Source organism: Neodiprion lecontei, chromosome 4 (assembly GCF_021901455.1).
Source record: "Neodiprion lecontei isolate iyNeoLeco1 chromosome 4, iyNeoLeco1.1, whole genome shotgun sequence".
In the NCBI taxonomy this organism is placed as follows: Eukaryota; Metazoa; Arthropoda; class Insecta; order Hymenoptera; family Diprionidae; genus Neodiprion; species Neodiprion lecontei.
The window spans coordinates 26,674,184-26,697,714 of record NC_060263.1 but is presented as its reverse complement, the minus strand read 5'-3'; the positions used below and the strand labels follow the sequence as shown (position 1 = coordinate 26,697,714).

Sequence of the window (23,531 nt, the reverse complement as noted above, 5' to 3'; positions counted from 1 at the left end):
CGCTAATCATGAGAAATTCTAGTTTTGTAAACCAAAAATAAAAAACTATTTTAGCCCTGCTTCCACGATTTTCAACGTCGTAAAAACGAAAATTCAAAGTTGCAAAAACACAGGAGTGAGTGCATTTGTTGCGTTGTGATAATGAATGCAATCTAAATGGTGAAAAATTCACATATCTAATTTCGTTCCTTTTAAACACGTCGCAATGTGGCGACCACGAATCGATTACTGAAAAGTATTTTCTTCTAATCAGTTATCAAACTAACGCCTTTATCTACCCACTTTTACGATATAAAACAGTGATAGCGACCACGTAGATTTACGTGCAGGTAGGCCGAGACGCTTGTCTGTTCATCAACCGTCTCAGGCATTGGTTGATTTGAAGCCGACCCCTCTTCAAGGTGTTAACATAAAGATTAATAGGGCATCGGCTCACACCGTCGAAGAATTTTCACTCGGAAAGATGTTAGCTATCGTTGCGAGTCGTCCGATCCTAAGATCCGCCGTCGACGCCCTTGCAAAGACGTCTGCACGGAATAACTCCCACTACCAAGGGCAAGTTTCTGGACCACCGCGAGTGAGGATATCGTTTCCGGTAAGTTTGCAACCTTTTATTTATATAATCAGGGAAAACGGAATACATTAGAACTCGTTCGATTGAATAGTTGCGCTTTATTTTTCTCCGAAAATAAAATATTCCGTGACGAGAAACTTTTCTTGAATATTGCGTATAGAGGACGTATTTGGGTACCGGTTCACTTCAACACTTCATTAACGACATGGAAATCGGCTTAGGTTTAATCATTGCGTCCAAGTTTTATCGAATTTATCAGTCTTATCAGGTATAAACTGCCTACGTTGCGTTAATAGAAGACTGCACAGCAATGTTGTTTCGACATTTCGAATACCGAGCTCACGTGAAAACATTAACGATTTTTCTTTTTTTTTTTGGGATATTCATATTTTGTACGATCAAGAACTACGAAATCTACCAAGAGAAAATTCAATGTCTAGGAATATACACAATGTACCTGTAGAAAATGATTGGGTTCACTCTAGTTTTGCAGTTTCAAACGCCAAACTATTTTTAATCCAAATGGTAGGCATGAGACATCTCAGTATATATTTAGCAATATTGAAAAATCGGCATTCCACATTATTCCCCGTTTTGTTAATACTCAGAAAAAAATTTAGACGCTGAACCTTCTGAAATCTTCCTAATTTTTTTCAATATATTCGTTCATAGTAATGTGCAATGAATGCAGATGATAAACCGCTAGGACGGTATAGTCCGGTCAATTTAGACATAAAAATAGTGATCGAAACACAATAATTCCGACAGAGCTGAATTTCGGTAGAGACTTTGTGCTTACCATTGTGAAGAAAAAGAAAAAAGTCCCCATCGATACCATGTGTGCCAAAAAGGTAATTCAAGGTCAAAGGTCAAAATTTTCGGTTTTTTCGATTTTTATCGTTGACGGTTAATTTTATCAAAAAATGTAAAATAGTAACCATTTTTGTGGATAATTTTATGATTTACAATTATGGTCTGAGCTATTTTTTTGATAAAATTAACCGTTAACGAGAAAAATCGAAAAAACCGAAAATTTTGACCTTTGACCTTGAATAACTTTTTTAGCACACATGGTATCTATGGCGACTTTTTTCTTTTTCTTTATAATGGTAAACCCAAGGTTTCTACCAAAATTCAGCTCTGTCGAAATTATTGTGTTTCGAAATGTCTAAATTGACCAGACTAGTAGTCGGTTACAGAACCAAAGTAAACTGTAGGATGTAACATAATTATGTATGCATAATGTACCTACGTCGTGTGCTTCGTTGACTACCTCACTGCTACCCTCATTGGGTTACCATAAAATAATTACAAAATTGGACCTTGTTGCAGGAAAAAGTGACTCATGGGATTATAATCTTCATCGGCTGCACTATCATTCCGACGTGGGTAACCTTGAACATCCCAAAGTATAATCCACAAGACGCCGATGATGAGTAGAATGACCTTACATGACAGTAGATGAGACTTTTTCTGGATTTGTAGTGTACTGAATTAAACATAACTTACTTACATAGCTCTATATTCGTCAACATTGTAATTCAATTGACATGCAATAAAATTGTTGAAGGCCATTCCGATTGATCTTCTTGATTTTGAGATCTGTGAATCATTTTTCCGAATCATTGGGCAACTGGAATCTGCACGGACAACAAATTAAGAATGCATTGGACCGTGTGGGATTACACAACTGTTTGCGCTCTTTCAATTATAATGAACTATAGAAAAGAGATTAGACTGGGTGGTATATCATATAGTGAACAAGGCAGATTTCTATAAAAAATCAATTACATTTTATTTGGTTCAGTTGACATCCGTGTAGACATTCATTCTGATTGTGAGCCAGTCACATCAGTTAATATAATTTAAATTCTTATTGTTAAAATGGACATAGGTATAAATCATGGTTGTCATATTATTTACAAATAATTACAATGTATAAAACATAAACATCAGTCTCATAGGAACATTCAGTACAGTTACAATGAAAAAATTAGTAAATGAAAGATGACTTAGATTCGACAGTCGTAAGGGACTCGATAAAAATTTAGGTGTTTAGTCGACCTCCTCGACGGTCGGCCCCGAGTTCCGTCCTCCGGCTTGCCTGAACTGCGCACCGCAGTCTTGAGGGCCGGCAGGTCCAGCGCTGTTCTGGTGAAGCTTGGCCATCACCGCGGAGCATTGTTTCTGAAGCGCCTCGAGCTTGTGCTGGTACTCGTCCTTCTCGGCGAGGGTGTTGTTGTCGAGCCAGCGGAGCGTCTCCTCGCAGAGTCCGCTTACCTTATCCCTGTCCTCCTGGGGGAGCTTCGCCCCGTGCTCCTGCAAGGCCTGCTTGACCTTGAACAGGTAGCTCTCGAGTTGGTTTCGAGCGGCGACCCTTTCGCGTTGCTCGTGGTCCTGCTCCTTGTACCGCTCAGCCTCCGCGAGCATCCGGTCGATTTCCTCGCGGGACAGCCGACCCTTGTCGTTTGTGATTCTCACGTCGCTGCTGCGACCGCTCGCCGTGTCTTTGGCGGTCACGTGAAGGATCCCGTTGGCGTCGAGGTCGAAGGTCACCTCGATCTTGGGTACGCCGCGAGGTGCCGGGGCGATTCCGCTCAGCTCAAATCGCCCGAGCAAGTTGTTGTCCTTGGTCATCGCCCGCTCACCCTCGAACACCTGGATCGAGACCCCGGGCTGGTTGTCCGCGTAGGTGGTAAAGGTCTGCGTCTGTTTGCAAGGGATGCGAGCGTTGCGCTCGATGATGTTGGTCATGACGCCGCCGGCGGTCTCGATGCCGAGAGAGAGCGGGGCCACGTCGACGAGGAGCACGTCCTGGAGGCTGGAGCTGGCGTTTCCATCCCCGCTGAGGATGGCCGCCTGAACGGCGGCTCCGTAGGCCACCGCCTCGTCGGGATTTATGGAGAGGTTCAGCTGTTTGCCGCAGAAGAAGTTCTGCAGAAGCGATTGGATCTTCGGGATTCGCGTCGAACCCCCGACGAGGACTATGTCGTGAATCGCCCGCTTGTCCATCTTCGCGTCGGCCAGCGCCTTCTCGACCGGGGCGAGGGTGCCGCGGAATAGGTCGGCGCAGAGCTCCTCGAAACGCGCCCGGGACACCTTCGTGTAGAAGTCGATGCCGTCGAAGAGGGCGTCGATCTCGATACTGGCTTCGGTGCTCGACGAGAGCGTGCGCTTCGCCCGCTCGGCCGCTGTACGCAATCTGCGGAGCGCGCGCGGGTTCATCCTCATGTTCTTCTTGTACTTCCGCTCGAACTCGGCCGCGAAGTGCTCGACCAGCCTCGAGTCGAAGTCCTCGCCGCCGAGGTGGGTGTCGCCGGCGGTCGCTTTCACCTCGAACAACGAACCCTCGTCTATCGACAGGATCGAGACGTCGAAGGTTCCGCCCCCGAGATCGAATATCAGGACGTTTCGCTCGCCCTTGAGGTTCTTGTCGAGGCCGTAGGCGAGGGCCGCGGCCGTCGGCTCGTTGATGATCCTCAGAACGTTGATGCCGGCTATGGCGCCGGCGTCCTTTGTCGCCTGTCTCTGCGAGTCGTTGAAGTAGGCCGGGACGGTGATCACCGCGTCCTTGACCGACTGGCCCAAGTACGCCTCGGCCGTCTCCTTCATCTTCGTCAGCACCATCGAGCTGATCTCCTCCGGGTTGAACCGTTTCGTCTCGCCGCGGAACTCGACCGCGATCTTCGGTTTGCCCCCTTCCTCGACGACGCGGAACGGCCAGTGCTTCATGTCTGCCTGGATCTTGGGGTCGTCGAATCGCCGGCCGATCAACCGCTTCGCGTCGAACACCGTGTTGCTCGGGTTCATCGCGACTTGGTTCTTGGCCGCGTCTCCGATCAGCCGCTCCGTGTCCGTGAACGCCACGTAACTCGGCGTTGTTCTGTTTCCTTGGTCGTTGGCGATGATCTCGACTTTACCCTGCTGCCACACTCCGACGCACGAGTACGTCGTTCCCAAATCAATTCCGATTGCTGGCATCTTCGCTTCTTTTACGTCTGCGTATAAACCGTTATGCTTTTCACCAAACAACTTCGCGTTCTTGATTGCTTCGAATAACTTGCTTTCAACTGTCGCGTGTTTCGCTTTGATGCGTTTCGTTTCGCTTGCGTTTGAATACTGCCGGGCTCTGCGTGTCGCCGCCTATTTATACTCCCGCCAGTATTTCCCGAGTCGCCGCGAACGTTCTAGCAAATGCCAGGCTGCCGATACGCTCGCCTCGTTCGTTGTCATGGATACGGCGCTACACTGCGCCACGTGACATCTACAGGCTGTCATCGGCGCGTGGAACGTTCGATGCTCGAAACTTCCATCGGGCCGCGACGATATGTTCATTCTAATAAGATCAGAGCGACACTAAGGCAATTCACGTAACAGTCTATTTCATTCTTATTCATTGACAATGAGTATAAAAGTCGTTGCAGTAAATCATTTTCTCTGCCCAAGCCAGGCGAAATTGTGACGTAGCGGATCTGTGCTGAAAATCTCAAGTATCAAGGTTGAAACATTTTTAGCAGAATTAATTCAATTCTACGATGCAATATCATCTGTTCCTTCATATTCCAAGATATAAAGAGTCTAAAAACATTGCAGACCTTTGTGCTAAGGTAGATGTTTATTTTGTGTGCTAATTTTATCGATCACCTGAAATTCGAATTTACGTATATATAAGATCAATGGCTCTGCCTGTCCATAGTCTGTACTTCTCTGGCAGCAATACTCTATTCAATATCAGTATTTTCTAGATCATTAGAACAAATCGTATATCTATCTATCCAAATTGTCCATGACATCATGGTCCTTACTTGGCGTACTCAAATATTCCAAGGTCAACATCTGAAAAAATGAAACATGTCTTTACCACGCGAGTAATTTTACCTAAATTATGCAATCAATGATTTACAGTATTCAGTCAAGTTGGTCAGTTACACTGAAATTGAATTATAACATTTTTTGTTGAAGCATACCAGGTTCCTTTTTTTACATTAGAAAAGAAAAAACTTCATGAATGCCGAGTATTATTCAGCCCAGACAATTTTATTTTTGAGATATTGATAAGAGTTGCGATAGTTAAAAATTAATATCACATATATTGCGTATGCAGATATGCACACCAGCGCATAAAGAACCGAGATTTTCAAATAATGCCATGTTTTAACCATGTGGTACTAGTTAAAAGTTTTTGGTATATCTCACTTTTTTCAGCTATTCTATGTTGTTACGACGGTGTATTGGGCAGTCTTGGCACCTTTGGGATTGCACAATCGTTTACAGTGGCGCAAAACAGTTAAAAGATTCAGCTTGGTTTTATCCAGTTTCATCGTGGTATGGTTTTGGTAATCTTCCGCCGTGAAGAAGTAAACTATAAGCATGACAGCATTAATTAGAGCTTCGGGATTTGGAGTATAAAGTTTAATTATGAACTAGTGAAACATAAAAAAAACTAGCATTAATTACCTCGTTCTCCAGTATCAACACTCTCCTGCATCTTGTAATGCATGTACAAGTTTAATTCACCTTTTTTCTTCGCACCGTTCTTACCCAGAGCCAACAGGCTATACTTTGCTTTCAGCACATCGTTGATTGTCGATACGAAGCGGTTGATGGTGTCGAGAGACTGGCGGCCAATCATGTACTTTGGTATAAGTTCAAACTCTTTCGTAGAAATCGGTTTCAGTCTTGGGAATATTTCCGGCTCGTTGAAAAGGGTCTTTTTACAATCTTTTACACTGTTTCGACTGGTCTCTTCAAAGACGTCCTCTAATGAATCTATTTCAAGACTGTGAGTGCTCTGCATGTTGGGTTGTACCTTAATATATTCCCTTTCTTTGACTACATTTGCATAATCATAAAGTAGTTGGGGTGGAATGTTATTCTCCATGTGGCTTATGCGGTTATTCAACTTCTTCAAATTCTCAACTAAGTTCTGTTGGATAAAAGGTCAAATGAATCAGTCCATCAAGTAATACTAGTAATTTAATCAGAGCAAAGCATTTTTCTAAGTCACGAGTTTTTACCACTAACTCCTCATTTTTCTTCCTTAATTCCTTCAAATCTGATTTGGCGGAACTGATCGCACTGAGCAAGGAGAAAGTCGACTCTTGAACCTCTGACAATTCGCTGGCGATGACTTTTTTGTCTGAAAAGGAGACAATAAAGAAAATAAAGACAAAAAAATTGACGTTAAAGAAATGAACAAAATAATTTCCACAACCGATTTGGTTATTGTGCCTTTGATACTCACTTTGTATCAAAGTTGTTGCTATCGTAAGTTGTTCCAGTTTTGTTTCATGCTCGATTAAAACATCTTCCACAGATTCAGCCATCGTAGATAATATAAGAAAGTACTTACGAAATACCTGTAAACTGATGTGATAAAAAAACACTGGACCTACACGACAAACGGCTTTTCAAACGGTACGATTTCAAACGATACAGCGCACGGCATAGTAGGGGAAGGAGTTACAACGAAACGTGGGGAGAAAGGGAACGTTTTATTGGTGCAGTTAGACGAACTAAGAGCCACCTAGTGGAGAATCACAAAACTGTTACAAAAATTTGCACTAGCGTGTGCAGGTGCAGTACACGAACATCGTGCAGTATAAGCGTTTTTAAATGGAAATTGCTCTTCCCCAGGTAGCATTTCATGCGCCGTCAGATCATGCAAGATCTTGATTGGCAGCGCCATGCGGTAGAACAATGCACGATTGCTGTATGGCGACGCAAAACAAGCGAGCAAACAGCAAAGCTGGGACTGTCAAACAGAGCTTGCTGCAGCATTCATGCGACGCCTGCCGCGATTATGTTCTTCGTACTTCGCAAGCTTCCTGCACGTACGCGCAGGATGCTTATACCCTATACATTACATACAATAATAGCGGGAATCGGGGAACTTGGGCTTCCCAGTAAAACGTGTAAATATGTAGTCGACGATATTTTATCAGCCGTAAGACATATTTCGATTCGTGTGTCCCGTCCATATACATGTTCTGTCAATCTCGTGGGAGGCTATGATCTCGATAGGCTGTGAATGTTCTAGCAAATGGCGGGCTGACGAAGCGTTTGTCCAACCTCCAAAGCAAGCAAATCTTTCAAGGGCACTGATCTCTATTTGTTAAAAGAGTTTTCTCTCTGTTCAAAGGTGGTTCAGCATTTTTTAGATTTCTTTGTTTGGTACATTCTTTAGAGAAGAACGAAAATTTGAATTCAATTTTCTTTTAAATGAAGTTCGAAATAATAGAAATGCGTAAACAAGCAAAAAGCGGAAAACATTTAAATAAAAAGTAAGAAAAATCTGAAAAAGCGACCCCGACGAACCATAAGAGACCGAAACTTCAACCCCAAGTCAATTAGCCATACTCCAAGCAGCCCAACCCACACATCAAGCAAATAGATCAATTCCTAATACTGTATAATTGATGTATCGATTTCTAAGAAATCCACGAAAACTATAAAGACTAAAATATGAATCGGCTGTTCACGATTCTAAAACCTAAAACCTGTCCCGTACGTACCTTCGGAGAACATTCTCGATGCTTCAAGAACATCTCGGAATATTAGCAGAACTTTCGAGTACATTCAAGACAAGACTTATCCTTGACGATGATAGGCACTCTAGAACATTGCAGAACATTCGACAGGATTCTCAAAGTTCCTAGAATGTTCGATTTATATTCGGATATACCTATATACGTCAAGTTCGAAATTGATCAGAACACTTCCTTAAATGATAAAGTAAATTTTCATAATTCTGCAGCAAGACGCGTTTGCGATTTGGTATATTGATCAATCGTTCTCCATGGAAACTTAATGATATTCCCACTGTAGCCTAGCTTATCGTTGCTAGCGCTGTACTGATACATACCTAAGAAGGGATATTATATCATCAGCCCTCGATTACTAAGCACAATCGAAACATGTCTGACAATCATTTACCAGTGACTAAATCCGTCAGATCAGTCAAACCAAAAGTAAGCGTGAAATTGGCAGGTAAACAAGTGCAAATTTGTGTAGAAATGTAATGTAAATTTTGAATAATAAAATGGAATTGTTACTGCACTGGGAACAAGAACTCTTGGATCGCTTGGATTTGTCTTCCTCCATACTTTTGGAGGAAGATGCTTGGGCAATCGAGAGAAGTTCATCCGCTTCATCTGGGATTGGATCTGTTAAAAATGCAGATTGGGGATGCGGGTACCCCAATACATCTTCTACGGGAAATACTATGGACCGAAAAACATTACTTGAAGAATTGGCAGCCGTGAGGGCCAAGGTTGAGACGTGCATGGTGCGAAATAACTTTTTTCACACTCAACTAATCGAACACTTCAAAAGAAAGCAGGTACAATATCTAAACAAACATTACTCCGACACTATTTGCATCGCGATCGGTTGGCAAATGTCACCAGAACTTGCTGTTTTTATCAAAATTGATGAGTTATGCTGACCTTCGGAGAAAAATGATCGAAACTGTGATTAAAAAGAACCGTTCGAATCAACAAGGTTGTACGGTATAATACTCACGATCAGTTAAAGAACGCCTAAAAATTTGGGTAAAAAACAAATGAACAATTCAGATTCTCTTAATCTATGTATAGTTGACATAGACTTTCAACTGCAATTATATTAAGCTGCAGATCAATGTTTCTAAACAGTACCGTGTAATTTTAGATGATGCGTGTCTACGGGGAGTCAAACGAAGAAGACCCTTTAAGAAATAAGTACTTAAAAAAGTTATCCAAGTACGAGCAATTGCGAGAAGAACTTGAATCTGGGGAGGAAGACTTCAGAGTAGAAATCACGCAACTGCGAAAAGATTTGCGGAAAAAGACAGACGAGGCGGATACTGCCATCGAAGAATTGCTTTCTAAGCAGCGAGCAGCTGCAGCGCAAGCTTATACAAACGGCAAACCGCTATCCACGAAAGAAGTACAAGCAATGATAACACGTGAGCTTGCAAAAATGAAGGATATCTCGAAAATTCGTGTGCGGTATGTGAGTACGTTTTTTTCTCTGAATTAGTTGAACACTATTCATTGGATACGTGCAAACTTTTTGCCGAGCAAATATATCCTAAGTTTATTCTTCGTAAATCACAGGCACGTCTGAGGGACAGCCTTGTGGAGAAGGAAGTCATCTTTGATGCTCTGAAAATTTTAACACCAAATCTAGACCGAAAAGATTACGAGCGTTTAGAAGCAGAGAACTTCTACTACCGGCATGAGCTGAGATTAAAAGAAGAGGAAGGTGAGCGACTAGCGAGAAGACAGGAGCGTATTTCGCGACAGTTGCAAGCGATTCAGCACAAACGAAAGAACTTGTTACGACTTATTAAATTGCAGCGAGATACCATACAAAAATTGAAGCAAAGAATCGTGCAGATATGTCGGCAGAAACAGATGAAAAGGAAAAAAGAGAGAGAGGTCCAACAGTACTTTGACAAATTTGAATTTTTTCTGGGATTACGCCTGTATCCAGAAGTACATGCGAAGATGGAATATTTCCAAAATCGGCACAAAGAATGGCTTGAAAGAGTTGCGCGTCTCATGGCTGAAATCAAGAATAGAAATCAAAGCTTGAAAGACGTTGAACCGCGTAAGAACATTCGCAGACAAAAACAAACATCGGACGAAGAAGGTACGACGGACGATGATACACCATCTCCTAGAAAATCACGCCGTCCACCCCTGGGTGGAGGATTTCTTCAGTCACTTTATAACACAGGACGGTAATAATATGAAACCCGGTGGCTATTATCTCGGTTTACCACTTCACAAATTTTCTCGTTCATACGATTTCAACTGTGCTTCGCTTATGATATTCAAAATACAAATCATATTAGCAACCAAAAATTGAGTGTACCGGGCACAAATTAAGAAGAAGGTAGTTGTATAAAAATACTGTAGCTACAGTTGGCAAAGTATTTCAAAATGCGTCCGTACTAAACCATGAAATTGAGGACTGTAGAAAAATTCTTTAAATTACCTAAGTATCCACATATCTTTAAAAACCAGAAGGATACTGTAAATACAGCACAAAAATACATTCTTTATATCGCTAGTCCAGTAGCATAAAATATTCTATAAGTTGTGAGTTACGATTCGTAATCGATTATAGTGACAAGTTGTAATATTTTTACGGACAGAAGGAATTTCATTTAACCCACATTATGTGTAAAGTGCAGCTTGAGTAGGGTCCATAATAATGATAATGAAACATATCTAGATTTTATGTAAAAGAGTTTATAATAATTAGTTTATTTTGGTGTTATTTGGTGTACAATATATTTTACCTTGGAAATTAATTCTCGTCATAAATCCGACCGCTGTGCGCTAGATTTATGTAATAAAAATCTCCGATTAATAAATGTTACAAAGTGTTTTTCATCAAACAATTGTATCCTTAATATGTATGTATTAGAACGATTACATATTATGTATTACTCATTAGGAGTGTGAAAAGAATTCTGGCAGCACTGTAAAATTATCGAGTACATTGGTATAGCAGTGAAACTCGCACCAACAGCGTCTGTAGTAGATACTAACTAGATATGTACCTTAGAAATTAAGCTTCAATCTTTTTTCATTTAAAAACGAGACACTGAGTGAAAGCGTTTTTCTTTGTAAATATTGTTCAGTTCAGTCCAGTTTTCAATTAACCGTTAATTATCGTTGTGCTTTTTGTTTGACAATGCCTATAAATTATATAGCGCGTAGTTATTACACACATTCAGCACATTCATTTTACATAGATACTCCTATTAGACAATTATTTATTGGTGTTATTAAAAGTTAAGCTATTGATAAACATTAATTTAATTACCATTATTCTAACGATTCAGTAAATACTCGGTTGTTGTTATAATAGTAATAATAATAATAATAATAATAATTATAACTATAAAACACTGGTACTTATTATGTACAATAAAATTCTAACAAATTTTGGCTATTAAGATTATATTACACGTTCTAAGTGTTGCCATTTAGCACGATTGTAATTACGATATAAATATACTCAATTCTCTCTCTTAAAAAAACACAGTAAAATTTTGAATAATACAATAACGCAATAAAGGTTTTTAACAACGAAAATCCGTTCAATTAATTTTCTTCTGATTATATGACCAATTTTGACTTTTTGAAATTTATGTTGTCTTAATTAATATGTATATCATTCATTTACAACCTACGTATATTGATGACTTCAAATAGCAGATGAATATGGATTCTAAAAGTTGAGACTATATGCCGACATATCAAATTCTGCATTATTATTTTCTGTCGATTTCTATTTAAAATGCAACTCAATAATACAAAATTTTGAAAAATTAACTTGGCAGATAATATGAGTAATAATTTGAATCGAATGTATACCGTTTGTGCAGTACTAGTATGGTACATACGAATCACTGCATAATTTTATACCACATCAGAATAAAATCTGTATCCTCGCAAAATTATGATGAAAACATTAATCCAACGTGATAGTGTAAGAGAAACTAATATTTGTGAAGTTTTAATTAAATAATAAAATCGATGATAAAATGATATACATGTGAAACCATTGGATATAAATTGCGATGAGATGTTGTAGAATTGTGATGCCTCATGTAAGTATACATATCTTCTAAGAATTAATAACACATTATAAATACAGAGTAAAATACCTGTATTACAGCAGTTAGATATTTTTCTGTATAAACTTTATACAGGTATATTTATATATATATTATATATAAAAAATATTTCGAACTAAAGCACTTTAAATAGGTAAAAGTATATTCCAAGAGAGGATCACTTTATAAATCTGAACTTGAGGTGTACACTATGCTCCCTTGCATTAAAACCCTTCCGAAACTTGTCTATAAAAAATATATAAAAATCATTTTTAGTAATCAATTTTTATTTCAATTTCTTTTTTTGCTAACCCTCGGAAATAGTTTCCTTAACGTTCCAAGTATGAAAATTGTTATCATTGCACTCGGTCAACGAGCTTACGTAAGCTTTTTACCTTTAGTTCCTACAGCATACAGTATAACCAGAAATATTTATCATCTTCTTCGTTTAAAATTTAAACAATTACCATGATATTATTCTACCGATACGTTTCTTTGTGAACACAAAGGTGAATAAAAATATGAACATACTATGAGTGGGATAAAGTGAATTTTCTGAAAATGTTCCCAACTCGCATCGTGAGTACAATTGAAAGGAATTGCTGTCTGATTATTAGATTTGAAATAAAGTGATAGAAAATGAATTTAAATATAGAATCGAAAATAATTTCCATTTTTTATGGAGAAATTGAAAAATTGTATCCAGAAAATTCACCTTTACCAAATTTCTCCTATATAAACCTTTTGTACCGACTTTCTTAAGCCCCCTAACTAGCCATACATAATCGTTTTAAAAAAATGATGGCACCGCAGCATTAGATTACTTGTATTATAATATAATATTGTCGATATTTTTTCGGTCAATTTTTCCATCTGAGAAATTCGTTTTTTACCAGTTTCCTAATGGATAGATACTAAAATCTAATCAACAGTTTGATTCCGATCAATGATACCGAATACAAGACGTTTTTCTTCATTGATAAGTAACCAATCGAAAATACTCATGTTTTATACAAATATGAAATTTCACTGGACTTAATCTTACAACAGACAACAGCTACGCATACGCCTGAGATAAAAACACGTGCAAATAAAGCTTCAGGAATAATATCGATAATATAAAACTGTTATCCATAGCATGAATTTATTATACACTAACGTATAGTTATAAACTCTGTTGATGATTTTTGTTAAGGAATAAAATTTTTTTCCTCAATTTCAAGGTTTAGAAATTTCTTTTGGATGATATTCTGTAAGTGCATGTATCATAACGACTGATAAAACTTGATACAATAATAATGTATGTATATAAATATTAACATTAAAACGCAATTGTTTTCTCGATGATCTTGAGATTATTATTATCATTAATATTCTTATTACTATTACTAATTATTAATTCAACGCACTCATCAGAAATTTTGTTCAATGCCATCGCCTTCCTTTACAGATTTGTTGTATTAAGGGGTAACGCCACTCTAGGATTTTGAAAAGTATGATTTTTATTCATTTTTTTTTGCTTAAACAATAATTTAGGGTCATAGAAACAATACACAGTTGGTCCTATAGTGAAAGAAAATTCAAAAGGGAAAAATGCTCTAATTTGAAGAGACCAAAAATTTCAAAGATTTAAGTATTCGTAAAACTTGAAACGTATTATTCTCGAAACCACTTTTTTCAAACTGGGAGGACAGATTACTTAAACACCGATGCATAGATTGATTGGAAATGTTGACAGTGGCTTTGCTATTACATTCTCTATGGCAGTACGTAGCCGGTTTTTTATTTAATGTAAACATGTTTTTTATAAACAATTTACTGCTAATTTTTTGGCCTTAATATCGATTTATTTTTTCAAAACTGCAACATTTCTACAAAATTTAATTAAAAAGAAAAACCCTATGTAGTCCCATAGGCAATAGTATATAGGTTATAAAATTTATTGGTTTTTTGTTCCAGGTCTTATACTTTACGAGAAATCCGTCCTCCCGTGAAGGAGTTTAAAAAACGGCGATTTCAAAGATTGACTCTGTCGCCGCCATTGTGCATCAAAATGATGATCAGAAATTTTGTTTCATATTTCGATATGTGTAAGATAAACCACCTGAAAAGAAATCCTATTCCTTTTTCTACATTCCCAAAATAAATCGTCAATCTTAGGCCTTTCTTTTCGGCCGTTGGAGTGGTGTTGCCCCTTAAGTTGAGTCTAGGTACGCATAAAGTTGGGGTAAACTCACATAAAACGTAAATATCGCTTACTACATGATCGCCAACATTATTACGTAAGAAGAATCGTAAATCAAAAATTGTAACTTTTAACCGTTATGAAATTCTATTCTGGTCTGGTTTATAATACGTAGCTGCAACTTGAATGGCAAGTGACTTATCGTCGTTACTGTTTACTTTGTCTCATTGTATTTTCAACGGTTTATTGTTATTTGTTTTTTATCGCCCTGTTGTCTTCTTAAACCTTGTTTCCATTAATTTTCTCCATGTTGCCGATGGCACGTATGTTGTTGATATATAGATATGTAAAAGCAATGAATTTTCATTACAAAACGCAACACTTCTTCGACATCTTATAATTCGGCTTTAACGGCGGTCGTTCAGAGAGCTGGAACTTACGGACAATTCGGACTAGCTCGTGAAAGGCTTGATCGACGTTCATCCTCAGTTTCGCGCTGCATTCGATGTATGGGATTTTCAACTGCCTTGCCAAGTTTTGCGCCTCTTCCATGGAAACCTGCATTTAAAGTCAGTTCGAACAGTCAAAAAAGTTATACGACCTTATGACATGAAAATCCTCGAGTGACAATGAGTCAATTACAGAAAAAATGACAGAAATCATACTTTTTTTTTTCAAACATAAGAATGTGCAATCGAAATTACATAATTTTTACGCGTAACTTTAGAAAATGAGCTAATTTTACACTCACGGTTCTCTGATGGTCCAGATCAGCTTTGTTGCCAACCATTAGCATCGGGAACTCGTCCCGGTCTTTAACCCTGAGAATTTGTCGGTGGAATTTGAACATCTCATCGAAAGACGAGTGATCGGCGACGGAAAATACTAAAAGAAAACCTTCGCCGCTACGCATATACTGCTCTCGCATTGCGCTGAATTCTTCTTGTCCAGCGGTATCCAAGACTGCGGAAAACAAAATTATCAATGAAAAGCCGTAAGTGTTACGTTAAATGTGTAATAGAGTCTAAAAGTCCGTATCATTCTTGTTTAATCAATTGATTGTTGTTCATTCGACAGCAGAATTCTAAAAAGCATTTACACACCCGTGGTCGGGAAATAAGTAACACTTTTACCAGAAATAACTTTGTTTACGATCGTTAACAGAAGCTGCGGCCGCAAACGGAGCTGAGGTATCAGCTGCCGCTATGGCTAGACTCTCAAAAGAGGGAGAAAATAATCTACAAGAGGTATACGGCCAGCGCCTAGATACGTTGGAGTGGATGTTCAGATTGTTTTAATGATGGCTGCCCACAAGAGTTTGGCTCTATGCAATATTTACATTAATGTACGCAGAGAGTCTCAAGACCCCTTTGCTGCCTCTTCCGAAATGTCCGAAAATTTTTTTCAAGAAAAACAGATACAGCGTGAAAGTAACATTAATTCAATATTAATAAAACAAGAATAAATACAATAGCGTAGAAGCAGAGAGCTATACGCTTTTCAATTGTGAAAACATTTTTCGTTCTTTCCTCAAAAGTACACTCGTAAATTGGGGGAGATACGGTGAGACAAAGAGAAGGTAAAGAAAAATAGAAACAAAACAGATTGGATGAGTTACTTACTGTCGAGTTTGGCTGGTGTGTCATCGATGACGCACTGTTTCGTATACGAGTCTTCGATGGTAGGATCGTAGTCGGTGACGAAATAACTCTGAAATAAAGGCGCAGCGATTTAAATTCAGTTGAGAAATAGACCGTAACGAATAACAGATTACAAAATTCATCAACTTTTCCTTTTGCGAGATTCTTTTCGTCCGATAGCGCGATCAACGATCAGAAATTAATAAAGCAGTCAATCGAGATAAAAATGTCGAATAATACTCTATAAAATGTCACGAAGATTTTTCAGATTAACCCTTTGAATCATAGTGGCAAGTATTCTTACCACCTATTTTATATCCAGTTTTTGTTTAGAGAACTTTTCAACACATTTTCTTGCGGTTTCTTGCTATTTCTGATGGTATTCTAATTAATTTCCAATACTTGAGATTAATTATTGCAATATAACGTAAATTATTATTGTTAGAAGAAAATTGATTGACTAAAATTGTGAAAATTGATGGAATAATTCATTTCCGAGAAAGTTACTCCTCCACACATATACATGTTTTACACAACTTATAAGTTTTTAAGATCGCTGATTACGAATCTGAAATCGGATTTTAAAAATTCAAGTGTAATTTATTTCGCATTCTCTTTTTTCATATAAATATATATATGTACTATATATAAATAATGACTAACGCCTTCGCCGGAATGTAACCTGTCGATGGCAAGAAAATTCTAGCAAATCTGGAATGTAGGAAAATTCAATTTTCAATCAACAAGTACTTATTATATTTCGAGATTTATATTTTTCACCAGTAGTAAAAACATTCTGCACGGTAAATTTTCTTCTCCTCATTTGTTTATAATTTTTTTCAACTGATTATAACCGTTTGTAGCCTCGAACAAAACATAGTAAATCATTTGACCGTCTATTTGAGCCGCAAAATGGTTTTATCTGGATCGAGATAACAACGCAGACTTCCGAAGCGATGGGCTCTAGTATATTATTATATGATTCAATAACTATGTAATACATTAACCATTTATAACATTAAAAATAATTTTCCTGATAATTTATCATTTCCTATCGTTGCGTTTTCGATCTAAAATTTCATGAACCTCTAAAAAATTTGTGGACTACAAATTTTTCACCCAGTGATCAGCTAATTTTAAAAACAATCTTGGCTGTTTTCATATCATCGAAATAGTAATTTACATAATCCATATGAATAACACAACATTCGTAATAGTCATCAAATCTTTTTTATGTGTGTTATAAGATAATTTACTTCAACCGCAACGCAAAGACAATGTAAATGACGCGTTTCAAATAATATTTACCAGACTTTTAACCCAATTTCCCGCGATTTATCTCCATCGCATCCGACATTCCTCGAATTCCTGTCCTGTGCGCACAAAGATGCAGACGGATTGTTTACGGCGGTTTAATCAGATAACCGGAAAATCAAAAAGAACCAAGAAATGAATAATATAGATAATTTCTCTTTTCAGTCGGTAGAAATTTCAGGGCGATGCAGGGTGTTCAGTATAACCATACCCAGCAAATCTTAGTTTCCGGTGTCGATTAAAAGATATATCTCAAGTGCAGAATCCCTGCCTTATATGCGGGATCTCGAAGACCCCCCCAAAGTCGTGCCATGCTGCACGATATAAGGTATAAGATAGATACGTGCAGAGCTCAAAGATACTTTGTCCGTGTTTGGGGTTGAACATCCGGTATTTTAGATCAGGTTATAAAAGCCGGCTGCTACCGAGCGGGTGAAAAGCTGCTGCAAGAACGACACGTGCATGCAATGGGTGCAGGTTTCGCTTTAAACAGCAACGGCCAATCGCCTCGTTTCGATTATATACATGTCAGTATAAGCCTTTGAAGTTCGAGGAAGTCTGGAAATCACGTGAAAGGACAACGACATCGCGACCTTACAGACGACAAACCCTGCCGTACAACATTTACCTCGATAGGAACTAGATTTTTCCCACGATCCATGTAGAGCTAGCAATTCGCGTAAAAGATCGCAGCGTAGAGTCACAGCTTGGTCGAATAACGGAAAAGGGAACTTAACCCTCCGTTGGCCATGTGCTTTTTTGTATACACCGTTGGCCAACTTATTTAGTAATTTAATAATCACAAATTAATTAAGAATAAGAAATCGCGTCGAGCGACCATTTAGCAGAAAGTCAGGCTGGACGAATTCGCATACTTTGGCCAACGGAGGGATGACTAACAACATCGATCTACTCCGCACAAGGATTGGTGCAAAAACCTCGTTACTACTCGGAGATTACAGGTTATTCTGCAGATGACTTTCCTCCTTACAAATAATTTTCTACGACATTGGACCCTGTTGATAGGTATAATACAAAGCTAACTGAAATAAAATAAGGGCAGCCGACAGAGTTTAGTCGAAGAACAAGAGTCTAGTTTTCGGAGTAGTGCAGAGTAAAGAAGTCTCAAACTATAACGTGCGTGACATTGAACCGAAAGCAGCAGTGATATCACCTTGTGCTCGATATAACTCTCAGTCTGGTCTATCAAAACGGTCGAGATGATAGGGCACAGATTTAGAATATGAGTCTCTCTCTACTCTGTATTTAACCCAGATCGCAAGAAACGAAACTGTGTGGAAATAAATTGTTCGAAATTTGCATATTTTTTAAATCTTGACCGGATCAGAATTTCTATCAATTGAATTATACGTCACGAAAATTCTCGAAAAGGTTGTTTGGGTTGCTTCTCTTTTCTCTTAATTAAATTTTTTACACATCCTCACAATCATTCTGACAGCTCGATTCTAATATACAAGCTATAACTATGTATAAAGATATTTCAATAGTAAAAACGACGGCTGCACATGTGCCGTGCACGATGAATAATTTATACGAGCAAAAATTACTGACTAAGGAGTTTACGTCATTGTTTTTCATCATCTCTCTTATCATATGCTTATAACGTTACACCTATAATACGAGATTTAAATTAAAATTGAACGTAGAAGTTTTAACCTGCCAATCTAGTAGGTATAATACACAATTGAATTGATATTATGTGTAGAAATTGAATCATGGCTTGTAATGAGTAAAATCAGTTGACTCTTCACTTCTATAATTATGCATAATGACGTATGACACGAGGTTCTTATTAATTAACTTGACAAAGATAGAAGTTAATAATAATAGGTTGCGCGATATGTGATTCGCCCAGCCACAGAGTGTAATTCCGCCGCAATTGTTGCATTCGTATTACATTATTTATGTTACATACGTCAAAATATAGTAAATCAGCCTTTCGACGGTTGCAGTTTATATCAACGCATTACTTCATGCATGACAATACATCATTTCGCATATAATAACGAATTTCACAATTTCATATTCTACACTTGCAGGTGCGAAATTTGACCGCAGCATATAATGACAAGAATTTCAGCCCCAACATAATTCCAGATTCTCAAATAACTTGAAATTATTTTTGAACAATTTTTGCTTGTTGAAAAAATATTTGCTTTCGACGTCAAGCAAGATATTATGTTGTATGAGCACCGCGGAGAAAAATGTTAGCCCCTTTGATATAAACCATATCGTTTAACGAATCCATGGAAAATTGTTCAGGAATTCAATTAACAAAATTAATCTTAAGTGGACACCACGCAATCCACTCATCTCTAGTATTATACTTCACTTCACACCCAGATCGACAAAAGTTACACGACATATCATCAAATAAAAGTAACCTCGTCGCTGGAATTAAAAGAGCCCGTGTAATGAAGAGTCCTTCGTTTATTCTCTGCGTGAGAAAATATTATTTACTAATAAAAATCAAACCGAATACAGATACAAATAACAATACGAAAAGAGATGTTCTGACTTAAGTAGATTTGAACAGTTAAGCTTATTACCCAACAATTGAGGAAAAAAAAATATGATTAATACAGGAGTTTCCAGATTTTATCATGTATATGTAATATTCTTTATTTGACAATTGTAATATACATATTTCGTAAAGCTACAGTGAAAGCAAGCTGAATTTAACGTAATAAAAATTCATAAAATAAAATGGAAAATATGTAGCGCGTAGGGCGGAATATATAGTTGTAGGTTTCGGTGGAATGCATACGGGATAACCCACGCGATACAAAACTCGCTTTCATACATTAGGTATACGTGTATAAATATACAGAATGTGTTTCATTTTTTCTACGCAAGTGGATTTATCACGTACACTTATATTACAGAGGAAAAACACGCAATGAGATACAGGAACATACCGTTTCGCACTATGTCGATAATTGTAGTACAATTAGTGGTTAATACCGCACCTATGTTTTACAATTCATTCATCGCAATTTCTCTTACGATTAGGATAAATAAGCAGCTGTTTGCTCGAATAACGAGATAACATCAACAAAGTGCGTTACATTTTTTTTTTTTTTGGGGCGGTGGAGCTACCACGAAACGGTTAATGTTAACGATCAATACCTTCGATTAGAGTATGATTATATACGGGGGGATATAGACAATGTAAATTCAGTCACACATTATTATTACGATTCTGTTATCATGGTCGATTTGTGACGTGTAGGCATTAATTATATGTATGCTATATCAGTCTATTATATCATATTTTACACTCACCATGTGACTCATCACCCTGGCAATAAACAGAAATGGAATGAAAATAAGCCTAGTCATATTTAGAACTGTCATATAGATGTTTCTTATCGTATTGGATTTCAATTTTTTCATACCGAATCATACATGTACAAAACGTTCCACTGTCCGTTTGGTCGTAAACCGAAGAGGTCGACGATGTTTAGTATTTCGAACTTCAAAAATTATCTTACACCCTCCCATCTGCGACCGACTACACAAAATTCTTCGTAAAAATCATGAGTGTCAAATAGAGTTACCTGCTGAATGGACGGCGTCTAGATAATTCATGTACTTAGCAGATTATATCCAGTTACGTGATGCTGCAATGATCGCAACAAAACTTATTGTCATCATGAAACGCATATTTTAGCGAGAGTTGAAATTTGATTCACCGATTTCCCGCATTTTTAGAATCTATTCGAGCCTCCGTCAGTCCTTTGAAAGTGAACAGTCTAGACTACAAGTCGAGGCCCGACGACTGGATAAGGCCGCGACTGCCAAAAATAGTAGAGCGCAGGCGAATCGCTAGCCTATAATACCTACATACAATAACGATCCTCCAGGAACGTTCAGAGGCATTTAAACTGAACTTGTAAAAAGGTTTGTTTATCTAACTGCATTCTTGTGGGATACATAAAAGCATAAATTTTTATCCATCTATAATTAAACGTTGCAATCAAGAAACAATAATGCAACGCAACCGTTGAATCGGCCTGATTGTAAGGCTGACTTATAAACGTTAAAATAAATAAACCCAACGATTCTTAATATAGTGGACATTTCGGAAATATTTTTGTGCAATGACATCAACTTGCACAAATATCCAAATAAATGTCGACAGAAAGGGCAGGCGTATGTTTGACAAAGTTTTGCCAGCCATAGCAAAATATTGTCACTCTCGTATGACTAAATTAACGTACTTGTTTGTTTATGCGTAAATTAACAACGAGTGTACGACAGAGTTTTAGAAATCGAACGAGAATGAAAATGATCAGAAAATTCTAGGCCATCGCCGTTTTGTTGGGTTTATCAATCTTTTATGCGACTTTACTCGAATATCAACGTAATTTGAATATCTCCCGACTTTCTTGTTGGACTTCCAAAGTCTGACACCTCGTGAACGTCATCCTACGAATACAACAGATGTAATGTGCATACTACATGGAAAACAATTCAAGTTCAAGCAGCAGCGATCAGTTAAAGAAAACGAATAACGAGTGATACAAGACATTGACGATTTTGATAAATGTTACGGTGCATGTTTTGGCTGAGGCGAGAGGAACGGCGACGGTCCATTGTAAAACCGCCTATGTAAAACTGTGTAGGCGATCCCAAGATGTGGCGATCACGACTCCAATACCAAATACGCAAGCGGCGCTGGCGAAGGAACGTTGTACGAATGTGTAATATGGCCGGAGGGAGGGTATGAAACCTTGTGCCCTGCATTATGCATATCCATGTGACTCGGGAAACGGCTTAATTAATTATGCACGGTAATTAAACTACATAATATTTACGCCGATGAGTTAAGAAACGCTCCTCTCATAAATCGTGAATTTGGCACCATTACCGATAACCATAATCATTCGTTGACAAACAAAGCCGGGCTAGGCGAAGATTATTTGACATAATTACATTCGTCAGCGCGAAAACTGATGGGAGAGGATGTTTTAAGCAGCTGGGGCGGCGGCTCATTTGTTATATAAGTTTTGTGTACTTTTTACAATCGTTCTCTCGCGGTTTCCATTTTAACGCGAAGTTGTAAGGTTCTGATCTCTTAACCGTACACGGATGATGACTCTTAACGTAATATTTCCAATGTTCAGCTGATTACGATGACGTCAAGTGTCGCTTAGTATTCTAACATTTTGCCTTATTGTCAGCTGTCAATTAATATCACGTCTTTGAAAGCAAGTTACACGACGCATTGACGTTTCTGACTTACAAGTATCTACCCGACCGAAACTCTGACACGTTCAGAAGGATTTAAGCAATAAATGCACTGATGTGAGAAATATTACGAAAATACACCGTAATCATTATCATCTGCACACGTTGGTTTTTCGGCAAATGGGACTAAAAATGTCTTCCTGACTGCTTGAGCGTAAACATCTCAGCTAATTAATATAGCAAATAGTTTCTCCCTATTTTTTCGAGATAGTCAACACTGCTGATATTGTTAGGCAACTTTCATGCATCGAAATTTCCTTAGGCACGATAGAGCGCGATGCGAAGGACAACCGAGCCTTTCTTTGACGGATAAGCGGTCGACCTACGCTGAGTGCGTTGCACGAAGGAAAAATTGAGGGGATGGAAAAAGAATAAAAAATGCATGAAACTCACTTGAATGAATTGTATCGTTATTGCTGATTTTCCAACACCACCCCCGCCCACGACCACCAATTTATAGGTCTGCGCATAGCTCTGTCTGTCACCTGGCCTTGACATTTTGTTATTACGATCTATGCGATCGTCCGTTCATACATTCAACGATTTCAAAATAAATTACCACAATCACTGTTCTTTTAATGAGGGGGGATAGACGAACCACTCAACACACGCTACGTACGAACAGCCCGCACCCGCCAATGACTCTGCCGTCTGGTTAGCACTCAACTTCGACGCCAGCGACCGTGTCTTGTTCGTAGCTACTTCGCTCAGAGAGCTTCGCTGCCTTGTCCGCTGATGCCTTTACATACCCAGTGCTGCCAGGCTGATCACGCAACAAAACTACATAATTAATGGTGGTATCCAGTCTTGCCAATGTTCGCTAAACGGCGGCCTATTCAAATTACGGCAGACTTCTCGGTGCTCGATGATCGATTAATGTAGCTACTGTGAACTTTAACTTTGGGTGAATTTTTCATTTTTAACAGG

At 38.3% G+C, this 23,531-nt stretch overlaps 4 protein-coding genes and 3 long non-coding RNA genes across 9 annotated transcripts; 4 read left to right on the top strand and 3 right to left on the bottom strand.

Moving 5' to 3' along the window:
• The first annotated feature begins 312 nt into the window (after positions 1 to 312).
• LOC124293931 lies at positions 313 to 2,148 on the top strand. The gene is made up of 2 exons (XR_006903802.1): positions 313 to 595; positions 1,907 to 2,148. It is a non-coding gene; the product is annotated as an uncharacterized LOC124293931 (long non-coding RNA).
• Positions 2,149 to 2,344: 196 nt separating this feature from the next.
• LOC107220505 (heat shock protein 70 B2) lies at positions 2,345 to 4,694 on the bottom strand. Its single transcript, XM_015659127.2, has one exon. It carries the CDS (start codon positions 4,553 to 4,555, stop codon positions 2,630 to 2,632), a length of 1,926 nt encoding a protein of 641 aa, XP_015514613.1. The 5' UTR covers positions 4,556 to 4,694; the 3' UTR covers positions 2,345 to 2,629.
• Positions 4,695 to 4,892: 198 nt separating this feature from the next.
• LOC107220488 (spindle and kinetochore-associated protein 1) lies at positions 4,893 to 8,208 on the bottom strand. The gene is made up of 6 exons (XM_015659100.2): positions 8,089 to 8,208; positions 6,819 to 6,933; positions 6,592 to 6,713; positions 6,032 to 6,500; positions 5,771 to 5,936; positions 4,893 to 5,410 (listed from the first exon to the last, which is right to left on the bottom strand). Exons 1-5 carry the CDS (start codon positions 8,119 to 8,121, stop codon positions 5,785 to 5,787), a joined length of 891 nt encoding a protein of 296 aa, XP_015514586.2. The 5' UTR covers positions 8,122 to 8,208; the 3' UTR covers positions 4,893 to 5,410; positions 5,771 to 5,784.
• Positions 8,209 to 8,400: 192 nt separating this feature from the next.
• Positions 8,401 to 12,976, top strand: LOC124293929 (golgin subfamily A member 6-like protein 22). Of its 3 annotated transcripts, none has more exons than XM_046736964.1 (4): positions 8,401 to 8,544; positions 8,644 to 8,915; positions 9,245 to 9,568; positions 9,673 to 12,976. In XM_046736964.1, exons 2-4 carry the CDS (start codon positions 8,799 to 8,801, stop codon positions 10,303 to 10,305), a joined length of 1,074 nt encoding a protein of 357 aa, XP_046592920.1. In that variant the 5' UTR covers positions 8,401 to 8,544; positions 8,644 to 8,798; the 3' UTR covers positions 10,306 to 12,976. The 3 variants fall into 3 exon arrangements, with proteins under 3 accessions (XP_046592920.1, XP_046592919.1, XP_046592918.1); XM_046736963.1 differs by having other exon boundaries at positions 8,401 to 8,563; positions 8,644 to 8,861; XM_046736962.1 differs by having other exon boundaries at positions 8,401 to 8,563.
• On the bottom strand, positions 10,796 to 23,332 carry LOC107220511 (ras-like protein 2). Its single transcript, XM_015659136.2, has 4 exons — positions 22,998 to 23,332; positions 15,999 to 16,086; positions 15,128 to 15,339; positions 10,796 to 14,934 (listed from the first exon to the last, which is right to left on the bottom strand). Exons 1-4 carry the CDS (start codon positions 23,100 to 23,102, stop codon positions 14,743 to 14,745), a joined length of 597 nt encoding a protein of 198 aa, XP_015514622.1. The 5' UTR covers positions 23,103 to 23,332; the 3' UTR covers positions 10,796 to 14,742.
• On the top strand, positions 15,232 to 17,026 carry LOC124293933. The gene is made up of 2 exons (XR_006903805.1): positions 15,232 to 15,370; positions 15,541 to 17,026. It is a non-coding gene; the product is annotated as an uncharacterized LOC124293933 (long non-coding RNA).
• On the top strand, positions 21,599 to 22,940 carry LOC124293934. The gene is made up of 2 exons (XR_006903806.1): positions 21,599 to 22,147; positions 22,867 to 22,940. It is a non-coding gene; the product is annotated as an uncharacterized LOC124293934 (long non-coding RNA).
• Positions 23,333 to 23,531: the final 199 nt, after the last annotated feature.

Bases quoted from the DNA above. Each gene is read 5' to 3' on its own strand.
- LOC107220505 (XM_015659127.2), bottom strand. From the start codon at position 4,555: ATGCCAGCAATCGGAATTGATTTGGGAACGACGTACTCGTGCGTCGGA.
- LOC124293929 (XM_046736962.1), top strand. From the start codon at position 8,491: ATGTCTGACAATCATTTACCAGTGACTAAATCCGTCAGATCAGTCAAA. The intron at 8,564-8,643 runs GTAAACAAGTGC...ACTGGGAACAAG, and splicing joins AGTAAGCGTGAAATTGGCAG to AACTCTTGGATCGCTTGGAT. The intron at 8,916-9,244 runs GTACAATATCTA...GTGTAATTTTAG, and splicing joins AACACTTCAAAAGAAAGCAG to ATGATGCGTGTCTACGGGGA.
- LOC107220511 (XM_015659136.2), bottom strand. From the start codon at position 23,102: ATGTCAAGGCCAGGTGACAGACAGAGCTATGCGCAGACCTATAAATTG. The intron at 16,087-22,997 runs GTGAGTTTCATG...CCTTTATTTCAG, and splicing joins TAACGATACAATTCATTCAA to AGTTATTTCGTCACCGACTA. The intron at 14,935-15,127 runs GTGAGTGTAAAA...CTTTAAATGCAG, and splicing joins ATCTGGACCATCAGAGAACC to GTTTCCATGGAAGAGGCGCA.
- LOC107220488 (XM_015659100.2), bottom strand. From the start codon at position 8,121: ATGTTCTTGAAGCATCGAGAATGTTCTCCGAAG. The intron at 6,934-8,088 runs GTACGTACGGGA...ATCAGTTTACAG, and splicing joins ATCGAGAATGTTCTCCGAAG to GTATTTCGTAAGTACTTTCT. The intron at 6,501-6,591 runs GTAAAAACTCGT...TTTATCCAACAG, and splicing joins AGAAAAATGAGGAGTTAGTG to AACTTAGTTGAGAATTTGAA.